The sequence below is a fragment of the Patagioenas fasciata genome, chromosome W (assembly GCF_037038585.1).
Source record: "Patagioenas fasciata isolate bPatFas1 chromosome W, bPatFas1.hap1, whole genome shotgun sequence".
Taxonomy (NCBI): Eukaryota; Metazoa; Chordata; class Aves; order Columbiformes; family Columbidae; genus Patagioenas; species Patagioenas fasciata.
Genome location: NC_092559.1, coordinates 43,937,322 through 43,962,980, shown reverse-complemented (window position 1 = coordinate 43,962,980; position 25,659 = coordinate 43,937,322). Strand labels below are relative to the sequence as shown.

General features: G+C 42.4%; 1 protein-coding gene and 1 pseudogene across 2 annotated transcripts in view; one reads left to right on the top strand and one right to left on the bottom strand.

Annotated features, from left to right (window-relative positions):
- The window catches only part of LOC136115739 (CBP80/20-dependent translation initiation factor-like), a 125,097-nt gene that overhangs the window by 90,078 nt on the left and 9,360 nt on the right, over positions 1 to 25,659 (top strand). Inside the window, exon 7 of one of the 2 annotated variants that reach the window (XM_071801616.1) lies at positions 879 to 2,235. The exons of the other annotated variant lie outside the window; for it this stretch is intronic. Coding sequence (XP_071657717.1) covers positions 879 to 935 — 57 coding nt within the window. The 3' untranslated portion in view covers positions 936 to 2,235. Of the gene's footprint in view, positions 1 to 878; positions 2,236 to 25,659 lie in introns of those variants that run through there. 2 annotated transcript variants of the gene reach the window in all.
- On the bottom strand, positions 1,201 to 18,337 carry LOC139826298 (syncytin-2-like; annotated as a pseudogene).

Sequence of the window (25,659 nt, the reverse complement as noted above, 5' to 3'; positions counted from 1 at the left end):
GAGGTAGGTGAGGATGTGGTGGAAGGCCTCCCTATGAGGTCACATAGGAAGAGGCAGTTGACTCCATGTCTCAAGACTGCCTCTGATAAGAAAGAAAGAAGGGTAACTGTAGTAGGCAATTCCCTTCTGAGAGGAACAGAGGGCCCAACATGCAGAGTTGACCCTCATCATAGAGAAGCGTGCAGTCTAACTGGAGCCCGGATCAGGGATATCACCAGGGCACTCCCCAACCTGGTGCACCCAACAGACTACTACCCACTGCTGATCTTCCAGACAGGTGGGGAGGAAGCTGCATCCTGTAGTCTGAGGGAAATGAAGAAAGACTTCAAGGCCTTGGGACGGTTGGTGAAAGAGTCTGGGGCTCAAGTGATTTTCTGTTCCCTCCCATTTTCGGGTGATGACGTGGGATGGAATAGAAGAAGTCCATAAATGCTTGGCTACAAGACTGGTGCTACAGCAGGGCTTTGGGTTCTTTGATACTGGCTGGTTTTTTAAGACACCAGTCCAAACAGTAATACATGGGAAAGGTTTATCTCGCAGAGGCAAAAGGATGCTGGGATGGGAATTAGCAGGGCTCATTTGGAGAACTTTAAACTAGACTCGAAGGGGGATGGGGTTGTAGCTGGGCTTGCACCAGTGGGGCAGCGCTCTAGTATTGATAAAGACCGGGAGGCCTCCCACCCCCCTAGGGTGAAATTGGTGTACTCAGCTCACTCCCTGAAATGTCTGTACATCAATGCATGCAGCATGGGGAATAAGCAGGAGGAGTTAGAAACTTGTGTTTGGTCAGGAGATTATGATCTGGTGACAATTAGAGAGACATGGTGGGACAGCTTACATGACTGGAATGTGGTCATGGATGGCTATTTCCGTTTCAGGTAAGACAGACCAGCCAGGTGAAGAGTCGGTGTGAAGATGGAACAGTATTTGCCTGAAACATAGTCATCAGGGACTAGGAGAACTGAGGCCCTGACAGAAAGAACAGATGGACAATGACTTGGAGAGAGGCCTGAGGAGAAGAATTGTATTGCACAAGTCTCTCTGACCCGGGAGGTTACCGGTAACAATGGCTGCTATATGGACTTCACCTGCTGCCTCAGCCAAACTAGCCCCCGCCTCCTAAAAGGGATTGTGTTATACGGGTCTCTCCAACCCGGGGACAATAACTGCCATCCAGAAGATGGATTCTCACCTGCTGCCTCAGTCACACCTGCCCCCGATCTCCTCCCTGAAACAAAGGCCAACGAAGAAGAGCATGCCCAGAAGCTCACTAAGGGTCCTGAGGTCACCCAATGGACCAGAAAGAGACTCCTGAATGTGAGGCCACGCAGGCGCAGATGGGGCCTGGCAAGCATAGCGGGGATTTTTCAGGCCTGCGCAGTTAAGCCTGGATTGCGAAACAAAGGCGGAGATTGGCCTCAAACAATGGGAGTGAGGGGGGGTGAAGAAGCATAAAAGATGACTCCCGAATGGACATCATTAAGATCTTCCCACCAGAGGATCCCGGATCATGACGAAGGACTGGCAGGACTCTTCTCATGGGACCGGACACCAGAGCGATGCCTTTGGGACTTGTTCTGGTGGTAACTGAATCCTCTTTCCCCCTTTTTCTTTTTCTTTTCTTTCTTTTTCCTTTCCCTTTTTCCTCTACTCTCTCTAATGTGTGCCGCTTTACTGGCGAAATAGTAAAGTAACACTGTTCGATTGAATTATAACCCCTTGGCATTTTGGTTGCCTTAATTTTGCACTTTGAGATCAAGGTAAACGAACCATCACGAGTCCATCACCGAATGGACTGTGACATTTATTTGGCATCACGGACAGGATTCTGGGAAACAGTGGGGTGCAGGTAGTGTTTGGTCTGCATCAGGGGAAGGACGTTTCGCTTTAACCGCACCTGGCCTTACACCATGATCGGTGAGAAGTGTCCAGAACGCAAGGGGGAAGATTCAGATTTCCTGCACACCACACACACCTTGGCGTAGAGCACTCCAAACTCGAGATGAGGGTTCTGTCTCCTGGAAACAAACCAAAAGATCTTCCCACCAGAGGATCCTGGATCATGACAGAGGACTGGCAGGACTCTTCTCACGGGACCGGAGACCAGAGGAATGCCTTTGGGACTCGTTCTGACGGTAACTGAATCCTCTTTCCCCCTTTTTCTTTTTCTATTTTTTTCTTTCTTTTTCCTTTTTCCTTTCCCTTTTTCCTCTACTCTCTCTGACGTGTACCGCTTTACCGGCAAAATAATAAAGTAACACTGTTCGATTGAATTATAACCCTTTGGCATTTTGGTTGCCTTAATTTTGCGCTTCGAGATCAAGGTAAACGAACCATCATGAGTCCATCACCGAATGGACCGTGACACCAGGTGAGGTGGTGGAGTTGCTCTTTACATAAGAGAGCAACTACAATGTATTGAGTACTGTCCAGGGGCGGATGAGGAGCGAGTTGAGAGTCTGTGGGTGAGAATTAAGGGGCAGGCTGGCAGGGGTGATACTGTTGTCTATTACAGGCCACCAGATCAGGATGAGGAAGTTGATGAGGCCTTCTACAGGCAGCTGAGAGCAGCCTCGCAATTACAAGCCCTGGTTATTGTGGGAGATTTTAACTACCCTGGTATTTGCTGGAAGGACTACTCAGCCAGACATCCACAGTCCCGGAGGTTCTTCCTGTGCATTGATGATAACTTCCTGATGCAAATGGTAGATGAGCCAACTAGGAGAGGAATACTGCTGGATCTCATTCTCACTAACAAGGAGGGAAGAAGAAGAAGAAGAGCCTGGCTCCATCCTCGTGACACTCACCCTTTATATATTTATAAACATTAATGAGGTCACCCCTCAGTCTCCTCCAAACTAAAGAGACCCAGCTCCCTCAGCCTTTCCTCATAATGGAGATGCTCCACTCCCTTAATCATCTTTGTTGCCTGTGGGAGATTTGAGGGATTTTCTTGAGGTTGTTGTGTGGATGGGTTTCTATTAGATAGAGATTTATTTCTGAACTAGTCAAAGGAATCTCAAGGACAGCCCGAAGGCTGAAAAACAGCACCCTGAAAAACAGCAGTGAGACTCGGGTGCATGGACAGCTCGTGACCATGGACAATATCCAATCAGCTAATGCATGCTTGGAGCGTGGACGCGTGATCAGGAAATAACTGCATATATAAGGAGGCTTGTCTCTGTAATAAATGGCTTCGCTTGAATTCATATTGAATTGTGTGGAGTCCATGAGTTTTCGCCCTCTCAGTTGCCCTGCACTGGACTCTCTCCAGCAGTTCCCTGTCCTTGAACTGAGGGGCCCAGAACTGGACACAATACTCCCCCATCCCTTGCTCCTTTTCCCACTGTCCTGCCCTCACTCCCGTTCCCAGTCTCTCAGTCTCACCCGCTCTCTCTGGCTTGTGCTTCTTCCTTCCCCCCTGCCTCCTCATTCTCTTGCTCTCCCTCTCACCCAGCCTCTCTCTGACTTCATTTAAATGAATGCTAAGAAAGGCAGAGGAGAAATGGATTTTACCCTGTATTTCCTTCCTTCAGCGTTGTCCAGCCACACAGGAAAAGCTCCTTAAAACAGTATCAGATGTCATGACATTTCCAGATTTCCATCTGCTTTTTGGCAGATGTTAGAGCAACAGTTTAGGTCTTCCTCACTCTCACATTCCCCTTCCCCTTCCTTTCTCCCTCTCTACAGGTCAAACACATAAAGGTTCTTTTCAAAGGCTTCAAACAGATTTAAGATTAAGGATAAGAAAATGGCTCTATGACGTCTAGATCAGACTCTTTTCTTTTACAGCTAAACCAAGATGGAAGTTAATTCCTTAATTCTCACTGGGCTTAGTCCAACAGCACTAATTTAAGAAGCTAAAAAAAAAAAATTAACAATGTATTAAATAATACACAAAACAGTTCCAATACTCATACTTACAGGCTGAGGCTGTTCTGCAATACAGCAGTTGAAACACAACCAGAACTCACTCATTGTTTACAGTCTGAAGTGCAAACACAGATGAAAAACAGGATTCAGTCTTTGCAAAAGTGTCTCCAGGTAGCAAGTTCTTTAGACAGATTTATTTATAATGGTTCCAGTGTGAAAAGTTTCTCTGTTGAGCTTTTTTCCTAAGAAAAGTCAGTCCCAGAATAAACAGGTTGAAGAGTTATTTCTGAGTCTTCTTTCAGAAGACTGGTCCCAGCACCACACAAGTGTTACATATGCTTCTTTGATCCCTAGCGTTATGTGAACCTGAAAAGAAAGAAGTACATTACATCAGAAAGAAAGAAGATACAAAATCTCATACTCACAGACAGCCACCCACACTTGTGATTTCTTGATAATGTCTTGAACTACAGAGTGGAGAGACACTAGCAAACAAGTCACATGCTTATTTCTTTTTAAGAACTATCTCTTACAAGTTCATGAGCAGGCAATTCCAAAGTATTGGAAATCAAGCAAGTGGGGCAGAAGGCCAGCTTGGATGAACTCTAGAACTTAGGTGGAGAAGGAAAGTGTGTAGACATTGGAAACCAGGACAGGCAACATGGAAAGACTACAGAGATGCTGTTTGTCACTGGAGGGAGAAAATTTGTGTGGCCAAAGCTGTATTAAAGCTGAACAGCACTGTGAAGAACAACAAAAAGTGACTTTTAAAAATATGTTAACAATAAAAGGAAGATCAGATATAACATTGGTCTGCTACTTGATGAGGTCAATCACCTCACAAATAGGGATGTAGACATTTAATGTTGTCTTTGTCTCTGTCTTTAACACTGATGATGAGGCCCTGGGACCCCCAGAGCCCTGTGTTGGAACACCATAACTGAAGGGATGATAAACTCCCAGCCGACTCTGGACTTGTTTGAGACTTGCTGCTCCAGTTGGATGCACATAAGCCTATGGAGCCCAATGGGATTCATCCCAGGGTACTAAATGAGCTGGCCAATGTCATCATGGGACCTCTCTCCATTACTTTTCGACAGTCTTGGGAGTCTGGAGAGGTCCCAGTTGACTTGAAGCTGGCAAATGCTGTCCCAATTTTCAAGAAGGGTAAGAAGGAAGACCCTGAGAATTACAGGCCTGTCAATCTCCTATGTCCTATGGAGGTTATTCTGGGAGTTACTGAAAAACACTTGAGAAGCAATGCAGTAATTGGTCATAACAAGGGGAAAGTTCTGCTTAACTAACTTTTTTTTTCCTTTTATGACAAGGTCACCCAGCTAGTTGGCCAAAGGAAGCCAGTAGATGTGTATTTTTTTATTTTAGCAAAGCTTTTAATACTTTCTGACAGTATCCTTCTGGACAAAATGTCCAGCATACAGCTAGACAAGTACATAATATGTTTGGTGAACAATTGGCTCATGGGTTATTCACCTTCTCAGTTGTGCCCATTTCACTGTCTATTTGACAGATAAGTGAAAGTTTTTTTAAAAGCTAGAGGAGATAACATATGGATACTTAGATTACTAACATTTCCTTTTTACTCCCCAGTAAAAAAACGATTCACCTACAGCACATTTTACTCATTTTTTCTGATTGTGAAACTGCTTCAGCCAGTTGGCTTCAATGTACCCATGCATCTGCTGCTGTTAATTCTCTTCCCTAAAATCACTGCTTTTTATTTGCTCTTAAATATATTTTGCACTGGAAACACCTTTCCTATTCTCTTCCTCATACTAGACTAAATTTATGTTACATAATAAAAATTATGTTCATTAAGAGGCAGAACTACTACATGAAATTTGCAGTCTCGTGTCAGTTATTCAATGTGACCTACTTGAAAATTAATTAGAATTGTATTTTTTCCTTCTAAAAAACATAAACTTGGGGGGGAAGTACATCAAAAGACACTAAGAGTCACACAAAAGGAAACTAACTTTGAAGCTCCAATCTCAATTCACCCAGTGCATCTAACAGCAAAGATGGTACAGACTGCCACTGATGAGGCACAGAAATGACCTTACAACCCTTAAGGTTGTAAGGAAGGTATGCAATTACGATGTCGGTCACACAGGGAATAAATTCACCCAAAATGGTGTGTATTTTACAGTAGTTATGAGCTTGGTTAAATCCAATAAAGTGTTACATATTCATCGAAGTTTTTAGGAACGCCTATACATATTCATAACCTGTCCCCGAGAAGGCGGTTCTTGTTACAATGAGTTCCGGGAGACCATTTCCATAGTCTCCACCTCCGGCTCCTCCTGGTTGCAGCTGCGCAGTGATCGTGAACCTGGGTCCTCTTTCTCTGTACACGGTCACCTTTGGTCCAGTGTGATGAGTTGGTTAGGTCTCAGACTGCTGAGTTGGTTAAAACTGGCGTATCTCCTGTCCTGTGCCCAAGTTTCTGTTATCTAGTTCACCCAAGGATTCATCAAGGATGCACCCAAGGATTATTATCTTTGCAAGGCATCAGTGAAGTCCTGTTTCTCGTACAATATGTTACACAAAACTAAGCAAGGCTAGGCAATAGTGATGTAGGTTAAAGGGTTAGTTCTCTAAGTGTCTTTAAGTGTTAGTTAATTATTATTTATGTGTTCTTTAAGTGTTAATTAGTTAATTGTTAGTTAATTAATTGTTAATTCCCTGTATCAATCCCCCCTTTTCTGAGAGGTCAGTAAATTCTTTTACTAATATGATGATTCTTTATCTAATGTCTTTACAAAGTACCTATTAGATTCTAGCTCCTGCCTTAGTTGATGTTTCTTCCAGTTGCTATAAGTATTCCTGGTACTCTGGCAACACCACAATAAACACCTCATCATCAGACAGACCAGTATCCCTAAAGATAATATTCCCACTAAAGCTACAAATAAGGATTGTAACCGGGTTAATTTGGGAATCCAGAAAGTGAGGCCTTCCCATAAATTAGAGAATCCCCATGTTGTATTGTCTCTAGTAACTTGATGGAGGATCTGAGATTGTTCCCATATCTTTTGAATATCTGTTTCTACCCGTTTCTCCTGATTAATATATGAGCAACAACTTTGGTTTATCACCACACAAACTCCTCCTTTTGCAGTCAGGAGGTCTAGGATCATGCGATTTTGCAAGACTATCTTGCTTAGTGATGATATCTCTTCCTGGAGCCCCTTAAGAGGGGGATTTTCGATTTTCTCGATTGTGGCTGATATATTTACTATGGCTTTTCTAGTTCACTAACTCCTAGTTGAGGAATCAACCATCTAGCAAAACTATGAAATCCCAAGGGCCTCTTTACAACAGGGTTATTCGGCACTGAACGCGTTTTTCTCCATAATGTCCTAACAATACCTGGCGGTGGGTATGAATGGTTAAATACCTTTTCTTGAGGTACTATGTATCTGCCTGTACAATGGCCTTGCCAATTATTGGGTAGGCTTTTCCTGGCTCGTCTGTCTCTGCAAAGCCACCACCACCCAGGAGCTAGATTACAATTTGTTGCTATGTTGGAAGGGAAGTTAAAGTTTTCTATGTTTTGCATGCTGTAATTAAACCCCAGTTCTTTCAGCTTAGTTATATCAAAGATTCCAATACCCTGTGACTGACTACATTCACTGCCATTTTGAAACTTTTATCTATGGAGTTCATACATCTAGAATAAATTGTAATTTCAGTTTGATTCCAAGGTACCAATTTGAAATGTCTTCCTATCGTTTTATTCAGATCCTGTCCATAAAGACAGGCTTGCTTCTGGTTCGCATCCAGCTTTCCCCCTCCACCCCCTTCTCTACTCCAGTCTGGATGGGGTACTCCCAACAGTGGAAATTCCATTCCTCTTGGGAGGACCGTGCATATCCAACAGTCTGAAAGGTTCAAATTGTTCCAAATCATTTGGGTGAGCTTTACATGCCAATTTTTTGCATTCCAACCGTGTCCTAAAGCTATGATCATGAAAAATATAATTTTTCAGGCTGCACCTGGGTTACCCTCCATGGTGTTTTCCAGGCTTTCTTCACTCTAGAATGATGGGTCCAGGCATTCTGTTCTTTAATCTTGATAACGGTGAAGGATGTCAGGAGGACTTGAAATGGACCTTCCCATTGTGGTTCCAAAGTGTTTTCTGCAAGAGACTTCACATACATATAATCTCCCAGCTAGATGTTATGTACTGGCCCATGCAAACCCCTACTCCGAGTTCTAAACACGTTTCTCAATTTTGTTAAGTTGTTTACCCAATGCCACCATGTAAGAAGTCATAATTTCATCCCCTACTTGTGCAGATATCCCTTTCTGTACACTATAGGGTCTCCCATACAGGATTTCAAAACGACTCAACCTTTCCTTTGCCCTTGGCCTTGTTCGTATATGCAAAAGGGCCAAAGGCAAAGACTTAGGCCAAGCCAAGTTCATCTCCTGTCCCAATTATACAATTTGTTGTTTAATTAGATGATTCATTGTTTCTACCTGGTCAATAGATTGAGGATGATAAGGAGTATGTAGTTGCCAGTCTATTCCCAAGTGCTGACTGATTTGTTGTACAATTTTTGAAATAAAGTGTGGCCCTCTATCGGAGGATATATCAGCTGGAACTCCAAACCTCGGTATTGTTTCTTGTACCAATGTTTTAGTTACCTTCCGAGCTTTTGCTGTTCTGTTAGGGAATGCTTCTGGCCAACCTGAAAAACTATCAGTTAGTACCAACAAATATCAGTACCCCCCTTTTATTGGGAGTTCCGAAAAATCAATTTGCCATTGTTGCCCAGGTCCATTTCCTTTCCCAATTTGACCCATTTCTGGCTTAGGTATATTCTTAGGATTAGTCTGGAGGCAAAGATCACATTGCTGCGTCACCTGTCTAGCCACTATTTTTCTGATCAAATATTTTTATAGTGCCTCTGCTCCCCAATGTACCTTCCTGTGCTCATCCCTTACTAAAGGCCAGACTAAATAAGAAGGAACAATAAGTTTTCCTTGTGGGGTGTGAGCCCACCCTTCCTCATTATATGATTCCTCTAAATCTATAATGAGTTTCCAATCTTCCTTAGTGTACTCTGGCTTACCTTCTAAAGAAACCTGTCCATCGGGGACTAGGGCACTTTCTACTTTTACCTTTTGCTTAGCCGCCCATTTTGCTTCTCTGTTCGCCAGCTCATTCCCTTTTTCCAATTCTGAGCTCACTTTCTGGTGTGCCTTGATATGCATGATTGCCACTTTCTTAGGAAGTTGAACTGCTTCCAGTAATTTCAATATCTCACTTGCATGTTTGGTATGTTTTCCTTGAGAGTTCAAGAGTCCTCTTTCTTTCCAAATTGCTCCATGAGCATGTATGACCCGAAAAGCATACTTGGAGTCAGTATAGATGTTAACCATTTTACCTTGAGCTAGTTCCAGAGCATGAATAAGGGCGATTATTTCTGCCTTCTGTGCTGAAGTACTTTTAGGTAGAGGTCCAGATTCCATCACTTCATGGCTAGTGGTTATAGCATAACCAGCACACCTTTCACCATTCAGGACATAGCTGCTTCCATCTGTAAACCAGTTTTCAGCATTTTCCATAGGACTGTCCTTTAGATCTAGTCGGCTGGAATATGTTGCTTCAATGGTTTCCAGGCAATCGTGATGAACTGGTTCTCCATTGTTACCACTGAGGAAAGAAGCCGGATTGACAATGTTAGTGATGATGATTTCTACATCATCCTGTTCCACTGTTATAGCCTGATATTTGAGAAATCTTTGTGGGGAAAGCCAATGTCCCCCTTTTGCTTCTAGGACTGTAGACACTGTGTGGGATACTAGCACAGTCATTTTCTGACCCATGGTAAATTTCCGGGCCTCTTGTATGTTCAGTATCACTGCTGCAACTGCCCACAGGCGTCCAGACCACCCTTTTGCAGTTGCATCTAACTGTTTGGAGAAATAGGTCGCTGCTCATCAGTATGGGCCAAGATCCTGTGCCAATATACCCAAGGCTATTCCCTGCTTCTCATGAGAGAATAAATGGTTTACCCACATCTGGGAGTCCTAAAGCGGGGGCTGACATCAAAGCTCTTTTTAGTCCTTCAAAGGCTCTTGTAGCTTCTTTATTCCATTGCAGGTGTTTCTGATCTGTGGCTATTAGTGCATACAGTGGTTTGACAAGCAATCCATAATTATAGATCCACAGCCGGCACCACCCTGTCATGCCCCAAAAGGTCCGTAATTCTTTTACAGTTTGAGGCTTTGGAGTTTGGCATATAGCCTCCTTTTGAGCCTGTCCCAGGGTCCTCTGCCCTGCACTAATTTCATAGCTCAAATAAGTTACTTGTTGCTGTACCATCTGGGCTTTCTTCTGTGATAACCAGTATCCTTGGAGCCCCAAAAAATTCAGTAAACTTACAGTCCAAGTTATGCACGTCTCCTTTGTTAGGGTGGTGATCAAGATGTTACCCACATATTGTAGCATCTGTCTCCCATCAGGTGGGGCTTCCCAAGATTCAAAATCTTTAGCAAGCTGATTTCCAAATATTGTCAGGCTATTCTTAAATCCCTGTGGCAGCACTGTCCGTGTGAGCTGGGGTTTATGTCCACTTTTAGGGTTTTCCCATTCAAACGCAAATATTGTCTGGCTGGCTTCATGGAGAGGGAGGCAAAAAAAGGCATCCTTTAAATCTAGAACAGTAAACCAAGTCAAATCAGGTGTTAATACAGTCAGAAGTGTGTATGGGTTTGCTACCACTGGGTAGAGGTCCTCGGTTATTTTGTTTATAGCTCGTAAGTCCTGAACCACCCGATATGAACCGTCCGGTTTACGGATGGGCAATATAGGGGTGTTATAACTGGACTCACATTCCTTTAATAACCCAATTTGTAGAAATTTCTCTATTACCGGCTGAATTCCCTCCCTGTCCTCCCTTTTCAAAGGGTATTGTTTTATCCTTACCGGTTTTTCTCCTTCTTTGATTTTTACCTTGACAGGTGGAGCATTTTTGGCTCTTCCAGGTATATCAGTAGTCCATACCCCAGGATACACTTGGTTCACAACTTCTTCATTAATCTTGCCTTCTGTGGGAACAGTTGCTAAAAGCAAGCCCATTATTTTCATATATTGCTGATCATTTACCTCCAGAGTAATTTCTCCTTTTTCAAATCTGATTACCACATCCAACTGTTCTAACAGATCTCTTCCCAAAAGAGGTTTCGGGGAATTGGGCATATATAAAAATTTATGAATACCTACTTGCTTGCCCAATTTGTATTTTAAAGGTTCACAAAAATATGCTTTTTCACTTTGACCAGTAGCTCCCTTTACTACTACATAATCATTACTTATTGGCATTAATGCTTGATTGAGGACTGAAAATGTTGCTCCTGTATCTACCAAAAATTCCACTTGTTTTTGTTCTTTCCCTAGCTTCATTATAACCAGTGGATCTGCTAGGGTAGATTCCCCAGGTCCCCATCAATCTTTTTCAACATTTGCTACTATCCGATTCCCCTTCTGCCTTCTTCCTCTGTGTCTTTCCTGAAATTCATGTTTCCAATGTTCTTTTTTTCCACACCATGCACATTGATCTCTCTCTAAAGGCTTTCGAAGTCTTCCAACCCTTTCAATTTCCCTACTCTCTTGCAGTGCTGCTACTATCATACGCCTATCCTTTCGACGATCTTCCTGTTCTCTGTTACTGAATACTCTCCAAGTTTCATCTAGCAATGGTTCCAAATTTCTACTTTCTGTTACTCTCAGTTTCTGTAACTTCCTTTGAATATCATTTGCTGACTGACCTATAAATAATGACACTAATTGCTGTATCCCTACTTCTGAACTTGGGTCAAGAGGTGTGTGTCTTCTCATGGTATCTCACAACTTATCCAGGAATTCTGTGGGGGTTTCTTTAGGCCCTTGCCGGATAGCGTACAAGGCTGACCAATTAATCGTTTGCGGGACGGCTCGCTCCATCCCTTTCACAACCCAGTCTCTATATTGGCTTAATAATCCCATGTGTGCTCCTCTATTTGGAACCCAATGGGGGTCCTGTAAGGGAAAGTAGTTTTTCACATCTCTTCCTGCATCGCCAATTTGGTTAATAGCCAAATCTTGGGTTGTTTTCAATATTAGCTGTTTTTCAGTTTCTGTCATATGGTCCAATAACAATTGTATATCGTTCCAATCGGGGTTATGTTGTTTGATCAAAAACTGGAAATGCCTAGCGACCCCCACAGAATCACTCCGATAGTTCTTGGCTACTGTTTTCCATGTCTCAAGATCAAATGAAGAGAAGGGTACTCTTATTAAGACTGGCTCCCCCTCTGGTCCCACTGCCTCTCTGAGGGGAGCTTGCAATGTTTCCTTGCTTCCGGTGTGAGAGGATACAGTGCTATATCCTGAGAGGTATCTGGCTATCCCCCCATGGTCCCGTCCTCCCCCGCCGCTCCGCGTTCCTCCCGCCACCCCACTGAAGGCTTGTAATACTCTAGCAGATCCTCCGATCCAGGATTCCTTACTTTTTCTGGGTTTACACGTCTTTCTCCTATATCGCATCCTAAACAACATTTCTGGGGCTTATTGGCTTTCTCTTTTTTCTTATTTTCCTTTTCTAAAGCTATTACCATAGGGTCCTGGGGAGGCTTTAACCCACAGTCTCTCTGATACTCGTGGTGATTTCTGAGGGTGAAAAACATATCTGTATATGTGACCTCATCCCATTTTCCTTCCCTTCTTAAGAATAACATTAATTGTAGTAGAGTGTTATAATTTAAAGTTCCATTGATGGGCCATTTTTCCTCATCTTCTAATTTATAGAGTGGCCACCAGTGATTACGATACTTAATTAGGGTCATTTTGCTTTCCATACCCCCTGTCCCAATGATTTCCTTCCAGTGAGTTAATATGCAACCAAGGGGGATTTTCTTTAGTACTCCACTTTGAGTGTTACCCATTACTGTTTCTCAATCAATAAATCTTTTAGTTCGCAAGAGAAAAAAATTCAGTAACGTGTCCCGGAACCAAGAACCACACCGTGTGATGTTTTAAGTTCGTTTTCCACCTTATACAAATCACTGGCTAAAATGTACCAGTAATTTAAACAGTAATTACTGATTCAACAATAAAAATAAGTTAGATTCAAGCTGCCTTTCACGCACACACACAGCACACACACAGACACTTTTTACCGGCTAGTTAGTTTTAGGACAGATAGCTATCTCACACAGTGCTTAGAATGGTATGCATGGAATGCCTGGGCACTTAAAAAAGATAACATGCAGTTATAGACCAATTATTCCTTTTTCACTATTACCTTTTTCAGCAGCTGCAAAAAGAGAGATTTCTGCATTACCCTTCACTCTTTTTAAGATTAGTCATTAGCAAAAGTCCATCCTGGCTCTCGGAACTGAGACACAGAAATCTTGGAGTTGCTCCATCTACCCCCAAGATCGCTAGCGGCTGTGGCTGACCCACAAACAGACAGCAACTCCCATTCAGGTACCTTTCCCACTGTGGAAACTCTGGCCACACGTGAGACGTCTCTCCACGGCTTACTGGTTCCCCACCAAATGGATATGAAACTGAATTAGTCCTTCATCACATACACTGTGTCTACACAAGGAGGTTGGTGTGCTGTCATCCGAGATATTATTTCACTGCATAATAGCAACTCTGCACTTAATCCACCTCCATGCAGACACTTTATGAAGTGTTGAGGGTGTCCACGTGCAAGGGAGCTAACTTTCACAAGTAGTATAGGGTACCCAACCCGGAGATTATTTGAACATACTACAAAGAATTAGTGTGGACTAGTTATTGCATCTTCCATACATAGACATGACCCAGATTCACCTAATCTCAGAACACAATCCTTCACCAGATGTCACCATCTGTCTCTCATGTGCTTTGTACCTCATCCTTCTGCATGGGCATCTTTGTGTAAAGGGTGTTTATGCACTATGGCACCAAGAATTGCAACTATCCTTGTTTTTATGACACACCCTAAAATGCTGTATATTGCTCTAATTCATAAAGGAATCAAAGCTGCATCATGTCAAAGCTAAAATAACTATATCTAGGTTCCAGTAACTAAAAAATCCTGGACTTGAATCTTCCCCCCCTCTTTATTCTAGAAATTTCATGCATGAAATAATCAATGGGTACTGTGTTTTTCCACAACATTTACTTATTTACCAATAACCAACATATACTACCTCAAGCAAAGCTCCAAGGCAACTCAGACTTTTTTGTATGACAGTATTGTTTCAATTATTTCACAGAAAGACTCTATTGTCTTTAGTGTGGAGAGTTTTTGGAAGAAAGAGGACATGGGCTGTGTGCTGTGAACAAGCCAGAGCATGATGTGGCTGTGGTGCAGGCTAGGACCTGAACGGAGGGTTTTTCTGGAGACATCAAAGACAGAACGGAAGTAAACAGAAGCTGGTCTGTCCTCGACCCAGGCTGCAGGAGGGGCGCTGTCGTCACTGTGCATGAACAGTTCGTGGACAGTGCCCTGCAGCTAATCACCATGGGGGGGGTGGAATGCGTGACTGCAGAGAGTAACCAATCATAGCCTGTGTTTGTCGCGTGACCACTAAGTAAAGGGTATATATGTGTTGTTACTTTAGAAGGGAAAGACAGGTGCCTACGCTTACTATAGATGTGAGTTTCTTAGCTGATGGTAGCTAAACCCAACACAAACCCATTAAGTCAATATTTTTAATCACTGAAAGCAACTAAGACACCAATGCATCATTTTCATCAGCTAATTAAAATTCAATTTAAATAACAAGAAATAAATGAGATCAACTAATCTAGCTTATTTACTGAACATGCATCAAATACAAAAGGTTTTTCTTTGCATGGTCACACTTTGAAAAGATAGATGGAAGCATAAAACAGACCTTTAATTAGAATACTTCTTATGTCCAAAAATACAAATCAAATTGTTAACAGAACTGTGCAATTACACTTCTGAAGATACATTTACCAATGAGCACTTTTGTACTCTGACACCCAGCCTCCATAGCCCCTTCCTTCTCTAACACAGATTTAATGAATTTAACCTAAATTAAATGAATATATAATTTACAGAAAACACTTCCTATTTTTTTTCTAAATTATAGAACAGTCTCAAAAGGCAAGTAGGGAAGTTCAACCATGTGAGTAATTTAACACTAAACTGGACAGATGAACCCTCAGAAAAAAAAAAAAAAACAAAACAGATGAATGAGCAGCTCTTTTCCATCCCTGTTTTTCATGATTCTGTAGAAAATAAATCTAATAGTCTTTACCGTACTTTAAAAACATATATATTAACAAAAAATAAAACCAATTCAATAACGATTTAAAGACATGGACAAAATATTTAGTGGAGAATCAGTATCAAACAGGCAAAAGAAACACAACTTTGCATTCTGATCTTAATGCATTCCTTTGCACTAATACAGGCATAACTCTTTGTCTTGGGCCATGGTGACTCATTGATATTATTTGTGAAGTCAGCTATGTGAATGTAATAAAATATGGAGTGAAAATAATGTACAGTGGTTATAGTATCCACAAGTGCTACTTCTCCACTAGAAATGTGAAATTCTAGTATCCACATGGGTAGTTAGTGTGGGATACCTACTGAGATTTATGTACTTTCACTAGTTTCATTTACCCATGTCAGAATTGCCTTCTGTATTTATAAAAGTTCTGCAGCATACTCAGCAGCTCTTGAATAAAAAAAAAAAAAAAAAGTACAACCTTTTATTGTACCTACTAGAGGTTTTAAATAATTTTATTTATGTAAAATATTAGTATACCACATGTAGTGATTATATATGTCAATGTTTACTTGTCAGATAATATACTCTAAACAGATTTGCCTTCTTTACTAAAAGCAGTCAACAACACAGGACTAACAATGCCAGATAGCACTGCATTTCTTACTCAATCAAAATTAATACATAATAGGTTTGCATAAATCACTAGGAATTTCATTTTTTATTTTGAATGGATTTTCCTATCACATAACATGATTTTTAAAAGCCTAATCACTTTTCTCTAAAGACATGGACTTTATATGAGATGAGAGGTGAACGCTTCACAGATTAGACAAATTATTCAGTGGAAAAAAATAAGCTAAAGAAATACAAACTACAATTTAGAAAGACAGCTGACTTACCAATGCTAATCTACAGCAATTATCTGGTATACTGGGTATGGTTGGGATGGAGTTAACTCTCCTCATAGCAGCCCACATGGTGCTGTTTTGGATTTGTGATTAAACAGTGTTAATAACACACCAGTGTTTTGGCTATTGCTGAGCAGTGCTTACACAGTGTGGAGGCTTCCTCTTTTTCCCCATCACCTCCCCCCCCAGTGAGTAGGCTGTGGGGGTACACAAGAAATTGGGAGAGGGGACAGCTGGGACAGCTAACTCCAACTGACCAAAGAGATATTCAATACCATATCAGAAAATCATAGGAACATCAGGTTGGAAGGGAGATCAAGGATCATCTGGTCCAACCTTTCTTGGCAAAAACACAGTCCAGAACCCTGTCCAGCAGAATCTTAAAAGTGTCCAACGCTGGGGAATCCACTACTTCCCTGGGGATATTATTCCAATGGCTGATTGTTCTCATAATGAAAAATTTCCCTCGTGTATCCAATTGAAATCTCCCCAGGAGTAACTTGTACCCATTACCCCTTGTCTTTTCCATGTGAGTCTTTGTAAAAAGGGAGTCTCCATCTTCTTTGTAGCCACCCTTTAAATACTGGAACATAGTGATGAGGTCTCCCCTAAGCCTTCTTTTCTCAAGGCTGAACGAGCTCAGTTCTCTCAGCCTTTCCTCACATGGCAGACTTCTGAGTCCTTTGATCATCTTTGAGGCACTTCTCTGGACCCTCTCCAGCCTGTCCACATCTTTTTTGCATAGCAGGAATCGAGAGTGAACCCAGTATTCCAGGTGTGGCCTGACAAGCGTTAAGTAGAGTGGGATAACGACTTCTTTGTCTCTGCTGGTGATGCCCTTGCTAATGCAGCCTAGCATCCTCTTGGCCGCCTTTGCCACAGCAGCACACTTGAGCTTGTTGTCCACCAGGATCCCCAGGTCCCTGTCTACAGAGCTGCTCCTCAGCTGGGTAGATCCCAGCCTGTGCTGCACCCCTGGATTATGTTTTCCCAGGTGCAAGACCTTACACTTGTCCTTGTTGAACTTCATAAGGTTCTTGTTAGCCCACTCTTCCAGCCTATCCAGGTCTTCCTTCTGAAGTGTCTGCTTCCCCACTCAGTTTGGTATCATCAGCAAACTTCATCAGGGTACGCTTGGTACCATCATCCAGATCACTTGTGAAGATGATAAACAGTGTTGGGCCCAAAAATTAATCCCTGGGGGACCCCACTCGTGACAAGTTGCCAGTTTGAAAAGGAGCTATTTACCACCACCCTCTGGGTGTGGCCTGTCAGCCAGTTCCCCACCCACCTCAGAAACTACTTGTCTAGACTGTAATGTGTCAGTTTCCCTAGAAGGAGGCTGTGGGAAACCATATCAAAAGCCTTGGAGAAATCCAGGTAGACAACATCCATGAGCATGTTACTTTGTCATAGAAGGCGATCAGGTTTATCAAGCACGACTTGCCCCTGGTGAATCCGTGCTGGTCATTCCAAATCACATGTGTCAACTGACTTGTGATAGCCCCTAGAAGGATTCATTCTATACTTTTCCCAGGGACTGAAGTAAGATTGATGGGCCTATAATTTCCTGGATCCTCCTTTAAGCCCTTGTAGATAGGGGTGACATTAGCCTTCTTCCAGTCTTCTGGGACATCCCCAGATCTCCACAACAAAGAGAGCAGCCTCGCAATGACATCAGCCAGCTCTTTTAACACGCTTGGGTGGACATTGTCAGGGCCCATTGATTTGTAGGGGACAAACTCCTGTAATAGTTCCCTTACCAACTCTTCCTTCACTGACAGTGGGTCTGTGTTAGCATCAACCTAGATTTTTGTTCCCAAGGCCTGGGGCCCAACAGTGCTGGTAAAAACAGAGGTGAAAGAAGTGTCAAGAACCTCTGCCTTTTCAGTGTTGTTGGCAACTACTTCATCTCTGCTGTTTAACAGCAGGGCAATATTTTCCTTCTGTTTCTGTTTGTTGTTTACGCACCTGAAGAACCCTTTATTATGGTTTTTGACATCTCTGGACAATTTCAATTTGAGCTGAGCTTTTGCTTTTCTAACTGCATCTCTGTACACCCTGGCAATGCCCTTGTACTTCTCAATGATTATCCATCCACTTTTCTACCTCTGTTATGCTTCTCTTTTGGTTTTAAGCAGACTCAGCAGCTCACAGTTAAGCCAAGGAGGTCTCTTGCTCCATCTGCTTCCCTTACCTTTAAAAGGTATGAACTGTTTTTGTGCTTCCAGGAGAGCATTCTTGAAGAACTCCCAGCACTCGTTAGCTCCTTTATCCTCCATGTAAGCTTTCCACGGAATCCCTCCCAACTGTGCTCTGAGCAAGCTGAAGTTTGCTCTTCTAAAACTTAAAACCTTTGTCTTAGTACTAACCATCAGTGTGCTCAGTGGGATCCCAAACTCCACAATATTGTGATCACTGCAGCCAAGGCTATCACTAGCCAAGATATTAAAAAGCAGGTTTTCTTGGTTTGTGAGTAGCAAGTCCAGCAGTGCCTCATTCCTGGTTGGCACATCTAACATTTGTGTGAGGAAGCAGTCCTCTACACATTCTAGGTACTTGATGGATGACAGGTGAGCTGCTGTATTGTTCTTCTAGCAAATGTCTGGGTAGTTGAAGTCACCCATCAGAATCAGGTTCTGTTGCCCCAAAGTTCGCTTAAGTGACTCAAATATTGATTTATCGGCCTTATTGTCTTGGTTTGAATGTCAGTAGCAGATGCCTACTGTAAGATACCCCTTGGAGATAACCCAGAGACATTCAATAGGGCTTCCACAATCACTGTAGTCAGCTTCTATACATTCCAGGTTTTCCTTAACATAGAGTGCGACTCCTCTTCCTCTTCTTCCCTACCTGTCCTTAGGGAACAGCTTATAATTATCCATCGTGATCCTTCAGTCATGCGAGTCATCCCACCATGTTTCATTTATTCCTATGATATCATAACTTTCTGACTGCGCACAGAACTCTAGTTCTTCCTGTTTGTTCCCCAGGCTGCATGCGTTTATATATATACACTTAAGGTGGTTGGCCTTTTGGTTATCCTCTTGGGAGGCAGCTAAGGAACATTTGTCTCTGCTCTGGTTTATTCCCCAGTTGGTTGCAATGTTGTGAGCATTACCACTCTGAACCTCACCCCCTGAGTACTTCAGTTTAAAGTCTGCCTCACCAAGGTGGCCAGCTTGCTGCCAAAGATTCCTTTACCTCTTCTTGACAGGTGAATCCCATCCCTCCCTAACAGACTGTAGTCATCATAGACTATCCCATTGTCATAAAAGCCAAAACCCTCATGACAGCATCAGCCACAAATTGATTTGCATTATATGTCTATTTCTGGCTGCACCCCTTCCTCTAACATGTAAAATGGAAGAAAAGATAACTTGGGCACCAATACGTTTCACTTGCACCCTGTCATACCTCAGCAATAAAAGCTCAAGGAAAGGAGAAGGAAGAAGAGGCCTTCGTGGTTACAGTGTATGTCTTCCCAAGGAACTGTTATGTGTTCTGAGGCCCTGCTTTCCTAGAAATGGCTAAACATCTGCCCGTTGATGGGAAACAATCAATAAATTCCTTATTTTGTTTTGCTTGCATGTGCAGCTTTTACTTCACCTATTAAACCAAGCTGGGAGGAGTGGCTGACACACCAGAAGGCTGTGCCGCCATCCAGCGAGACCTGGACAGGCTGGAGAGTTGGGCAAGGAAAAATTTAATGAAATATAACAAGAGCAAGTGTAGAGTCTTGCATCTGGGTAGGAACAACCCCAGATTCCAGTATAAGTTGGGGAATGATCTATTAGAGAGCAGCATAGGGGAAAGGGACCTGGGGGTCCTGGTGGACAACAGGATGACCATGAGCCAGCACTGTGCCCTTGTGGCCAGGAAGGCCAATGGCATCCTGGGGTGTATTTGAAGGGATGTGGTTAGTAGGTGGAGAGAGGTTCTCCTTCCCCTCTTCTCTGGCCTGGTGAGACCACATCTGGAATATTGTGTCCAGTTCTGGGCCCCTCAGTTCAAGAAGGACAGGTAACTGCTGGAGAGAGTCCAGCACAGAACCACAAAGATGATTAAGGGAGTGGAGCATCTCCCTTATGAGGAAAGGCTGAGGGAGCTGGGTCTCTTTAGTTTGGAGAAGAGGAGACTGAGGGGTGACCTCATTAATGTTTATAAATATGTAAAGGGCGGGTGTCACAAGGATGGAGCCAGGCTCTTCTCGGTGACAACCAATGATAAGACAAGGGGCAATGGGTGCAAACTGGAATACAGGAGGTTCCACTTAAATTTGAGAAGAAACTTCTTCTCAGTGAGGGTAACAGAACACTGGAACAGGCTGCCCAGGGAGGTTGTGGAGTCTCCTTCTCTGGAGACATTCAAAACCTGCCTGGACACCTTCCTGTGTAACCTCATCTAAGTGTTCCTGCTCCAGCAGGGGGATTGGGCTAGATGATCTTTTGAGGTCCCTTCCAATCCCTAACATTCTGTGACTCTGTGAAACTGCTCAACTCAAAAATTTTTTACTTTTGCTCTTCCAATTTTCTTCCCCATCCCACTGGACGGGGAGTGAACAAGCAGATGTGTGGGTGATTGGCTGCTAGCAAGGGTCAACCCACCACACCTGGATGAACACCACCATCCTATTTACGAATATAAATGTTTTTAAGTATGTCACCATGTTGCAAATCTGCATTTCCTTGCAAGATTGCTCTTTGTCAAGCACTGCTGAGTTGAAAGTAGTTTATTATTTTTAGTCAGTCAAAATAACAAATAAAAATATATACTAGTCATTAATCAGTGACCTTACTGAAATGCTTCTCCTATTTCTAATTTAGCCAAACTCAAGTTGTGGGTTGGTGGTTTTTGGTTTGGTTTTTTTGTTTGTTTGGTTTTGGTTTTTTGTTTTTTGTTTTTTGTTTTTTTTTGTAGTTTTTTTGTTTGTTTGTTTGTTTTGGGTTTTTTGGGGGGGGTTTGTTTGGTTGTTGTTGTTTTGTTTTTTGTTTTGGTTGGATTGTTTGCTTGCTTGTTTTTGTTTTCTTTGTGTTTGTTTTGTTTCTAAACTTCAACAAAAAAAAATTTGAATTTTGAAAGTTTGTTGTATGGACGAGTGCCAGCTGAATTAAACAAGAACTAGAACTTATAGATGCAAAACACCATTTATGATAAGTGGACTGAGAGTTTTCTAGTCTAATGAGACCTGTACAATGTTGTTGTCCAGTATTGTACACAAAACACAAAGTTATAGTGGAATGAAAATGAAGATAGTTAATCTCTAGTGTGATTTGGAATCTTTTCCTAAATAGCCACCCAAATGTACCTTGAAGATACTGAATTATGTGGAGTCCATTACTTCCTTTAGGAACTTGTTCTGTTGATTAATTAATTTCAGTGTCAAAGATATGCATCTTTATTTCTGTAATAACTCAGAGCAGGGTTGTATATAAACTTTATCCCCCCCCACCAGGTTAACTTTTTCCTCCCCTTTCTCAAACAACTTTTTCACAGCTCTCTCAATTTTCCAAAGGCAAGATACAGCAGAAAGAGTATCTTCTTTAATCCTTTCAGTAGGAGAAAGCATCCAGAGGGGAAAAGTCAAACATCACCTGTGTTTTACTATTATTTTCATTATGTATGGTATTCCAAGATTACAATCAAAATATTCTGTTGTGGGCTGCTTAAAATAAATTAATCAAGGTTTGATAGAAACTTTTGCTATTTTATAGTCTACTTTGATGTTTTTGTCATCCACATATTCTTGTTTCAAATACTTGTGTCACGGAGGCACCCCGAGGCTAGTTTAAGGGACAACAGGGTCCAAAACAACTTTTATTATACTGGTGAGAAACAGGGTTTTAGCACTCCAAAAGTGACTTAAATATAGGTTCGGGTATTAGTTGAGGAAAATTATTAAGGGGCAGCAACTAGTACAACAGGCGGTCCACAGAGTGCATGCACGTGGCTTCACCCAAAACAATGCCGGAACCACCCCCGAGTCCCAGAGGAGTACACACTTGCCTGAACATGGTGCGGGATTATTCTTAAAGAGATACAGGTACGGAAAGCGTACGCTCGCAATTCCGCGAGGGTAAATTTATAATACACTCGCAATTCTGCGAGGCTTAATTTACTTACACATGTGAATGTGCACGGAATACTACATGTGCTTATGTGGAAGCACGGGAGGAAAATACACTCACAATTGTGCGAGGATAAATTTATAATACACTTGCAATTGTGCGAGGAAATAAAGTTACACTCGCGATTGTGCGAGGAAATAATTTTGTACGTGCTTGTATTAAGCACGGGAAGTTACACGTGCATATGTGCACGGAAAGGATAAATATACTCGCAATCTTGCGAGAAGTTTTACTCACACACGTGGCGGCAAGGCAAGCGGAGTCTCCATCCCGGGGAGGGGGGCTCTCGGCGGCAGCATCTTCAGCTCGCGCTCCGAGAGACCGGCGACAATGGGCCCAGTCTCGATGAGAGAGTCCCGTTTTTATACTGGCTGATCAGACCTGACTGTAGGCATTCTAGAAGCTTCTCTGCACCGCCACACCGTGTGTGGGGTGCCCCTGAAGCCTCCAAACATCCCCCACACTGGTCACAGGTGCCCAGCGGCTCACTGGCGCCTTGGCAATCCCTTCTCCTAATGGCCCTGGCCGGGGTGCTCTGGGCCAAACAAAAGAAGCTGTTAGCCTCAAGTAGCAGAGAGAGGGAGATGTGCCTACTCCCTCCATACTGAAGGAGAGGGGGGGAGAGAGGGGGGTTTGCATTCTGCCACAACTTGCTAACAAAAAAAAAAAAAAAAAAAATCAGTCTTGTCTGTTTATCTAGCTTCTGTAGGATAGGGAGGAAGGGAGGAGTAAGTAACTTGGAAGAAACGAACCACAAGCCAGTAAACATCTCGCTCCCATTAATTCAGTAAACTTGTGCTATTTGCTGTTAAAGCTTAAGTTGATATTAGCTAGAGTTCTGTGCACTTTTCATCTTACTGCCATATTTAAAACAAACAAAGGAATTACCCTCAAGGTGTGTCAAGCTGACAGATACTCAAGCTCTTGTACTTTTTCTTTCTGTCACCTCTGCTCTCCGTGCAGTACTGCACTGTGAAGCGAGTATGTAGAACCCTGGGAGCAATGCAGATAGGAGACAGAACTTAAAAAAATAAAAAAGAAATTAGAAAGAGAAGGTGACACAGGCAAACCAATTGATTATGTTCTGCTGCATCCACCTCATCCATACTGTGGATATCAGTGATTTGAACTAGGTGATTGGATAGCAATATAGTTATCAACCAGTATGAATGTGTCCATGGCAAGGTTTTGGTAGCGGGGGAGGTGCAGAGGTGACCTCTGTAGGAAGAGGTAAGGAGCTGCCCTGTGCCAGACAGAGCCAGTTCCAGTTGTCTTTGCAACAGACCCACTGCAGGCCAAAACTGAGCCAATCAGTCAAGCTATTGGCTCCTTTGTGAAATATTTAAGAAAGGGCAAAATACTGCACAGGCAGTGAAGGGGAAAAAAAAAAAAGTGTGAGAAAGAACAGATACCTAAGTTAGAGAAAAAGGAGAAGGAGTAGGTGCTCCAGGCATTGGAGCAGGTGGATATTTCCTGAAAGAGTTGTGGCTTGTGGAGAGCCTACACTGAAACAGATTCTCCTGAAGGACTATAGTCTGTGGAAAGGACATTTGCTGGAGCAGGGGAAAAGTGTGAGGAGGAAGCAGCAGCAGAGAGAAACTGCTGCTCTAAGGCAGAAGGGAGTAGAGAATTTGGGAATGATGAAGTTGAGTCTGGGAAAAACGGGGTGGAGGGGAATGTGTTATATTAATTTGTCTTTGTTTCTCACTATCCAAATCTATTTTAAGTGGCAACAAAATAAATTAATAACTAAAATTTTCCCTGAGTATGTTTTTTCCTGTGGTGGTAACTGATAAGTGATCACTGTCTTTATCTCAATCCATGAGGTTTTTCATTTTATTTTCAACCCCCGTCCTGTTGAGGAGGGGAGTAAGAGAACAACTGGGCAGTTGGCTAAAGTCAACCCATCACAACTAATAAGACAAAAGCACTGCTCTTCTTACTAGAGAGCTCCATTTATACTCCCATTCCTAGGCATTTTGTTGAGAGGGGAAGCTATGCTTCCTGCTTTTGCCCTTGCATTGTCCAGGTCTCTATGCTAGCCTGGCTTAGTTTTCAGACACTTCCCCTATTTACCTCTTGCTTTCTCATCCCTTCCTCAAGAATATCTATACTTCTCCATGCACATATGGTGAGGAAGAAAAGGCTCACTTAGTATTGCATTCTCAAATGACCAGCATAGTATTTACTTACAGCAGATAACAACAGTGCGAAATAAAATCTTATTACTGTAAACTAACACAGTAATGAAGTCACATGTTTTCACACTGTTAACATTTAAATTTTGCCATCACGTTGCCCTACAGTATTTGCTTATTCACACTGAGTTAATAGCACAAAGACCTAGTTTAGGAGAATTAGTTGGGAAAGGAGCAAAGGGGAAGGGAGGAAATTAGATTATTTACAAGAAAATGTGACCAATGCTCACATCCCCACAGTGGATAACCTTTGTTTAGATATATGGATATACCATATATATATAGTCATCAGGTAATATAATCGGCCTTCACTAATATTACTAGTAGAGAGTAATTGTATGGGAATTGTGGAAGATTGGGCGAGGAGGAGAAAGGTAAACACGCTCAAGTGACCCACAGCTGGGGTATAAAGAAAGCACATACATCACACTAATTGTTTTACTGACCTTGTGTGCTTGACAAGTAGAACCTCTGTGTGAGATAACATAGGCCTGAGAGAAACCCTATGGTACCTTATCATGTCTGAGATTCCTGCTTTGTTGTGAGAAAGAGCAGAGCACAGCAAGAGGCTGTATCTGCTCTAAGCCTTTAAATATAGGCGAGCGTAGCCAGCCTAACGATCTTCCAGCAGGGCTAAACTTATCAGCACCTGCGTCCCTGCTTACATCGCCTCTGCCTTAGGTGTGGCTACAGAGATCCCCCAGTAGAGAGGTAACTAAAATAAAACTTGTTCTTTGCAATTGCATTCATGGCCTCTGGCTCTTCTTGCGACGTGCCTGTACTTGTGCACACATTAATGTCTTCCTGAGCTAGACAGACTAGCATGAGGGGGAAGCATATACATGGCTCACCTCAACATAAAGTATAAAAACTAAGCAAACAACAAAATGAGCTTTGAATAGAGCAAGAGACTTGAGCTGGCTTCAACCCATGTATTCTTCCCCAGTAACCGAGGATGCCCAGTATCATGACAGTGAGCACATGGAGACCAGTAATAGGAATCATGTTTGTATTGCAATTAAACTGTATATTGCAATTGGTGCAATATGCTTGTGTTGTGATTTCAGTATACTGCTGTATTACTCTACTAAATAAAAATCTCATGTGACACCAAATACATAAAATAAGTAAATCTGATATTAAACATTAAACCTTTCTCATGTGGAATAACTAAAAGTACCTGTCAGATATTATTGGACTCTGATACTAATTGGTATCACAGGATATTCCTAAGGGTGCATGTTATTTACTAATGATTCAGCAATAATGGGATTTCTG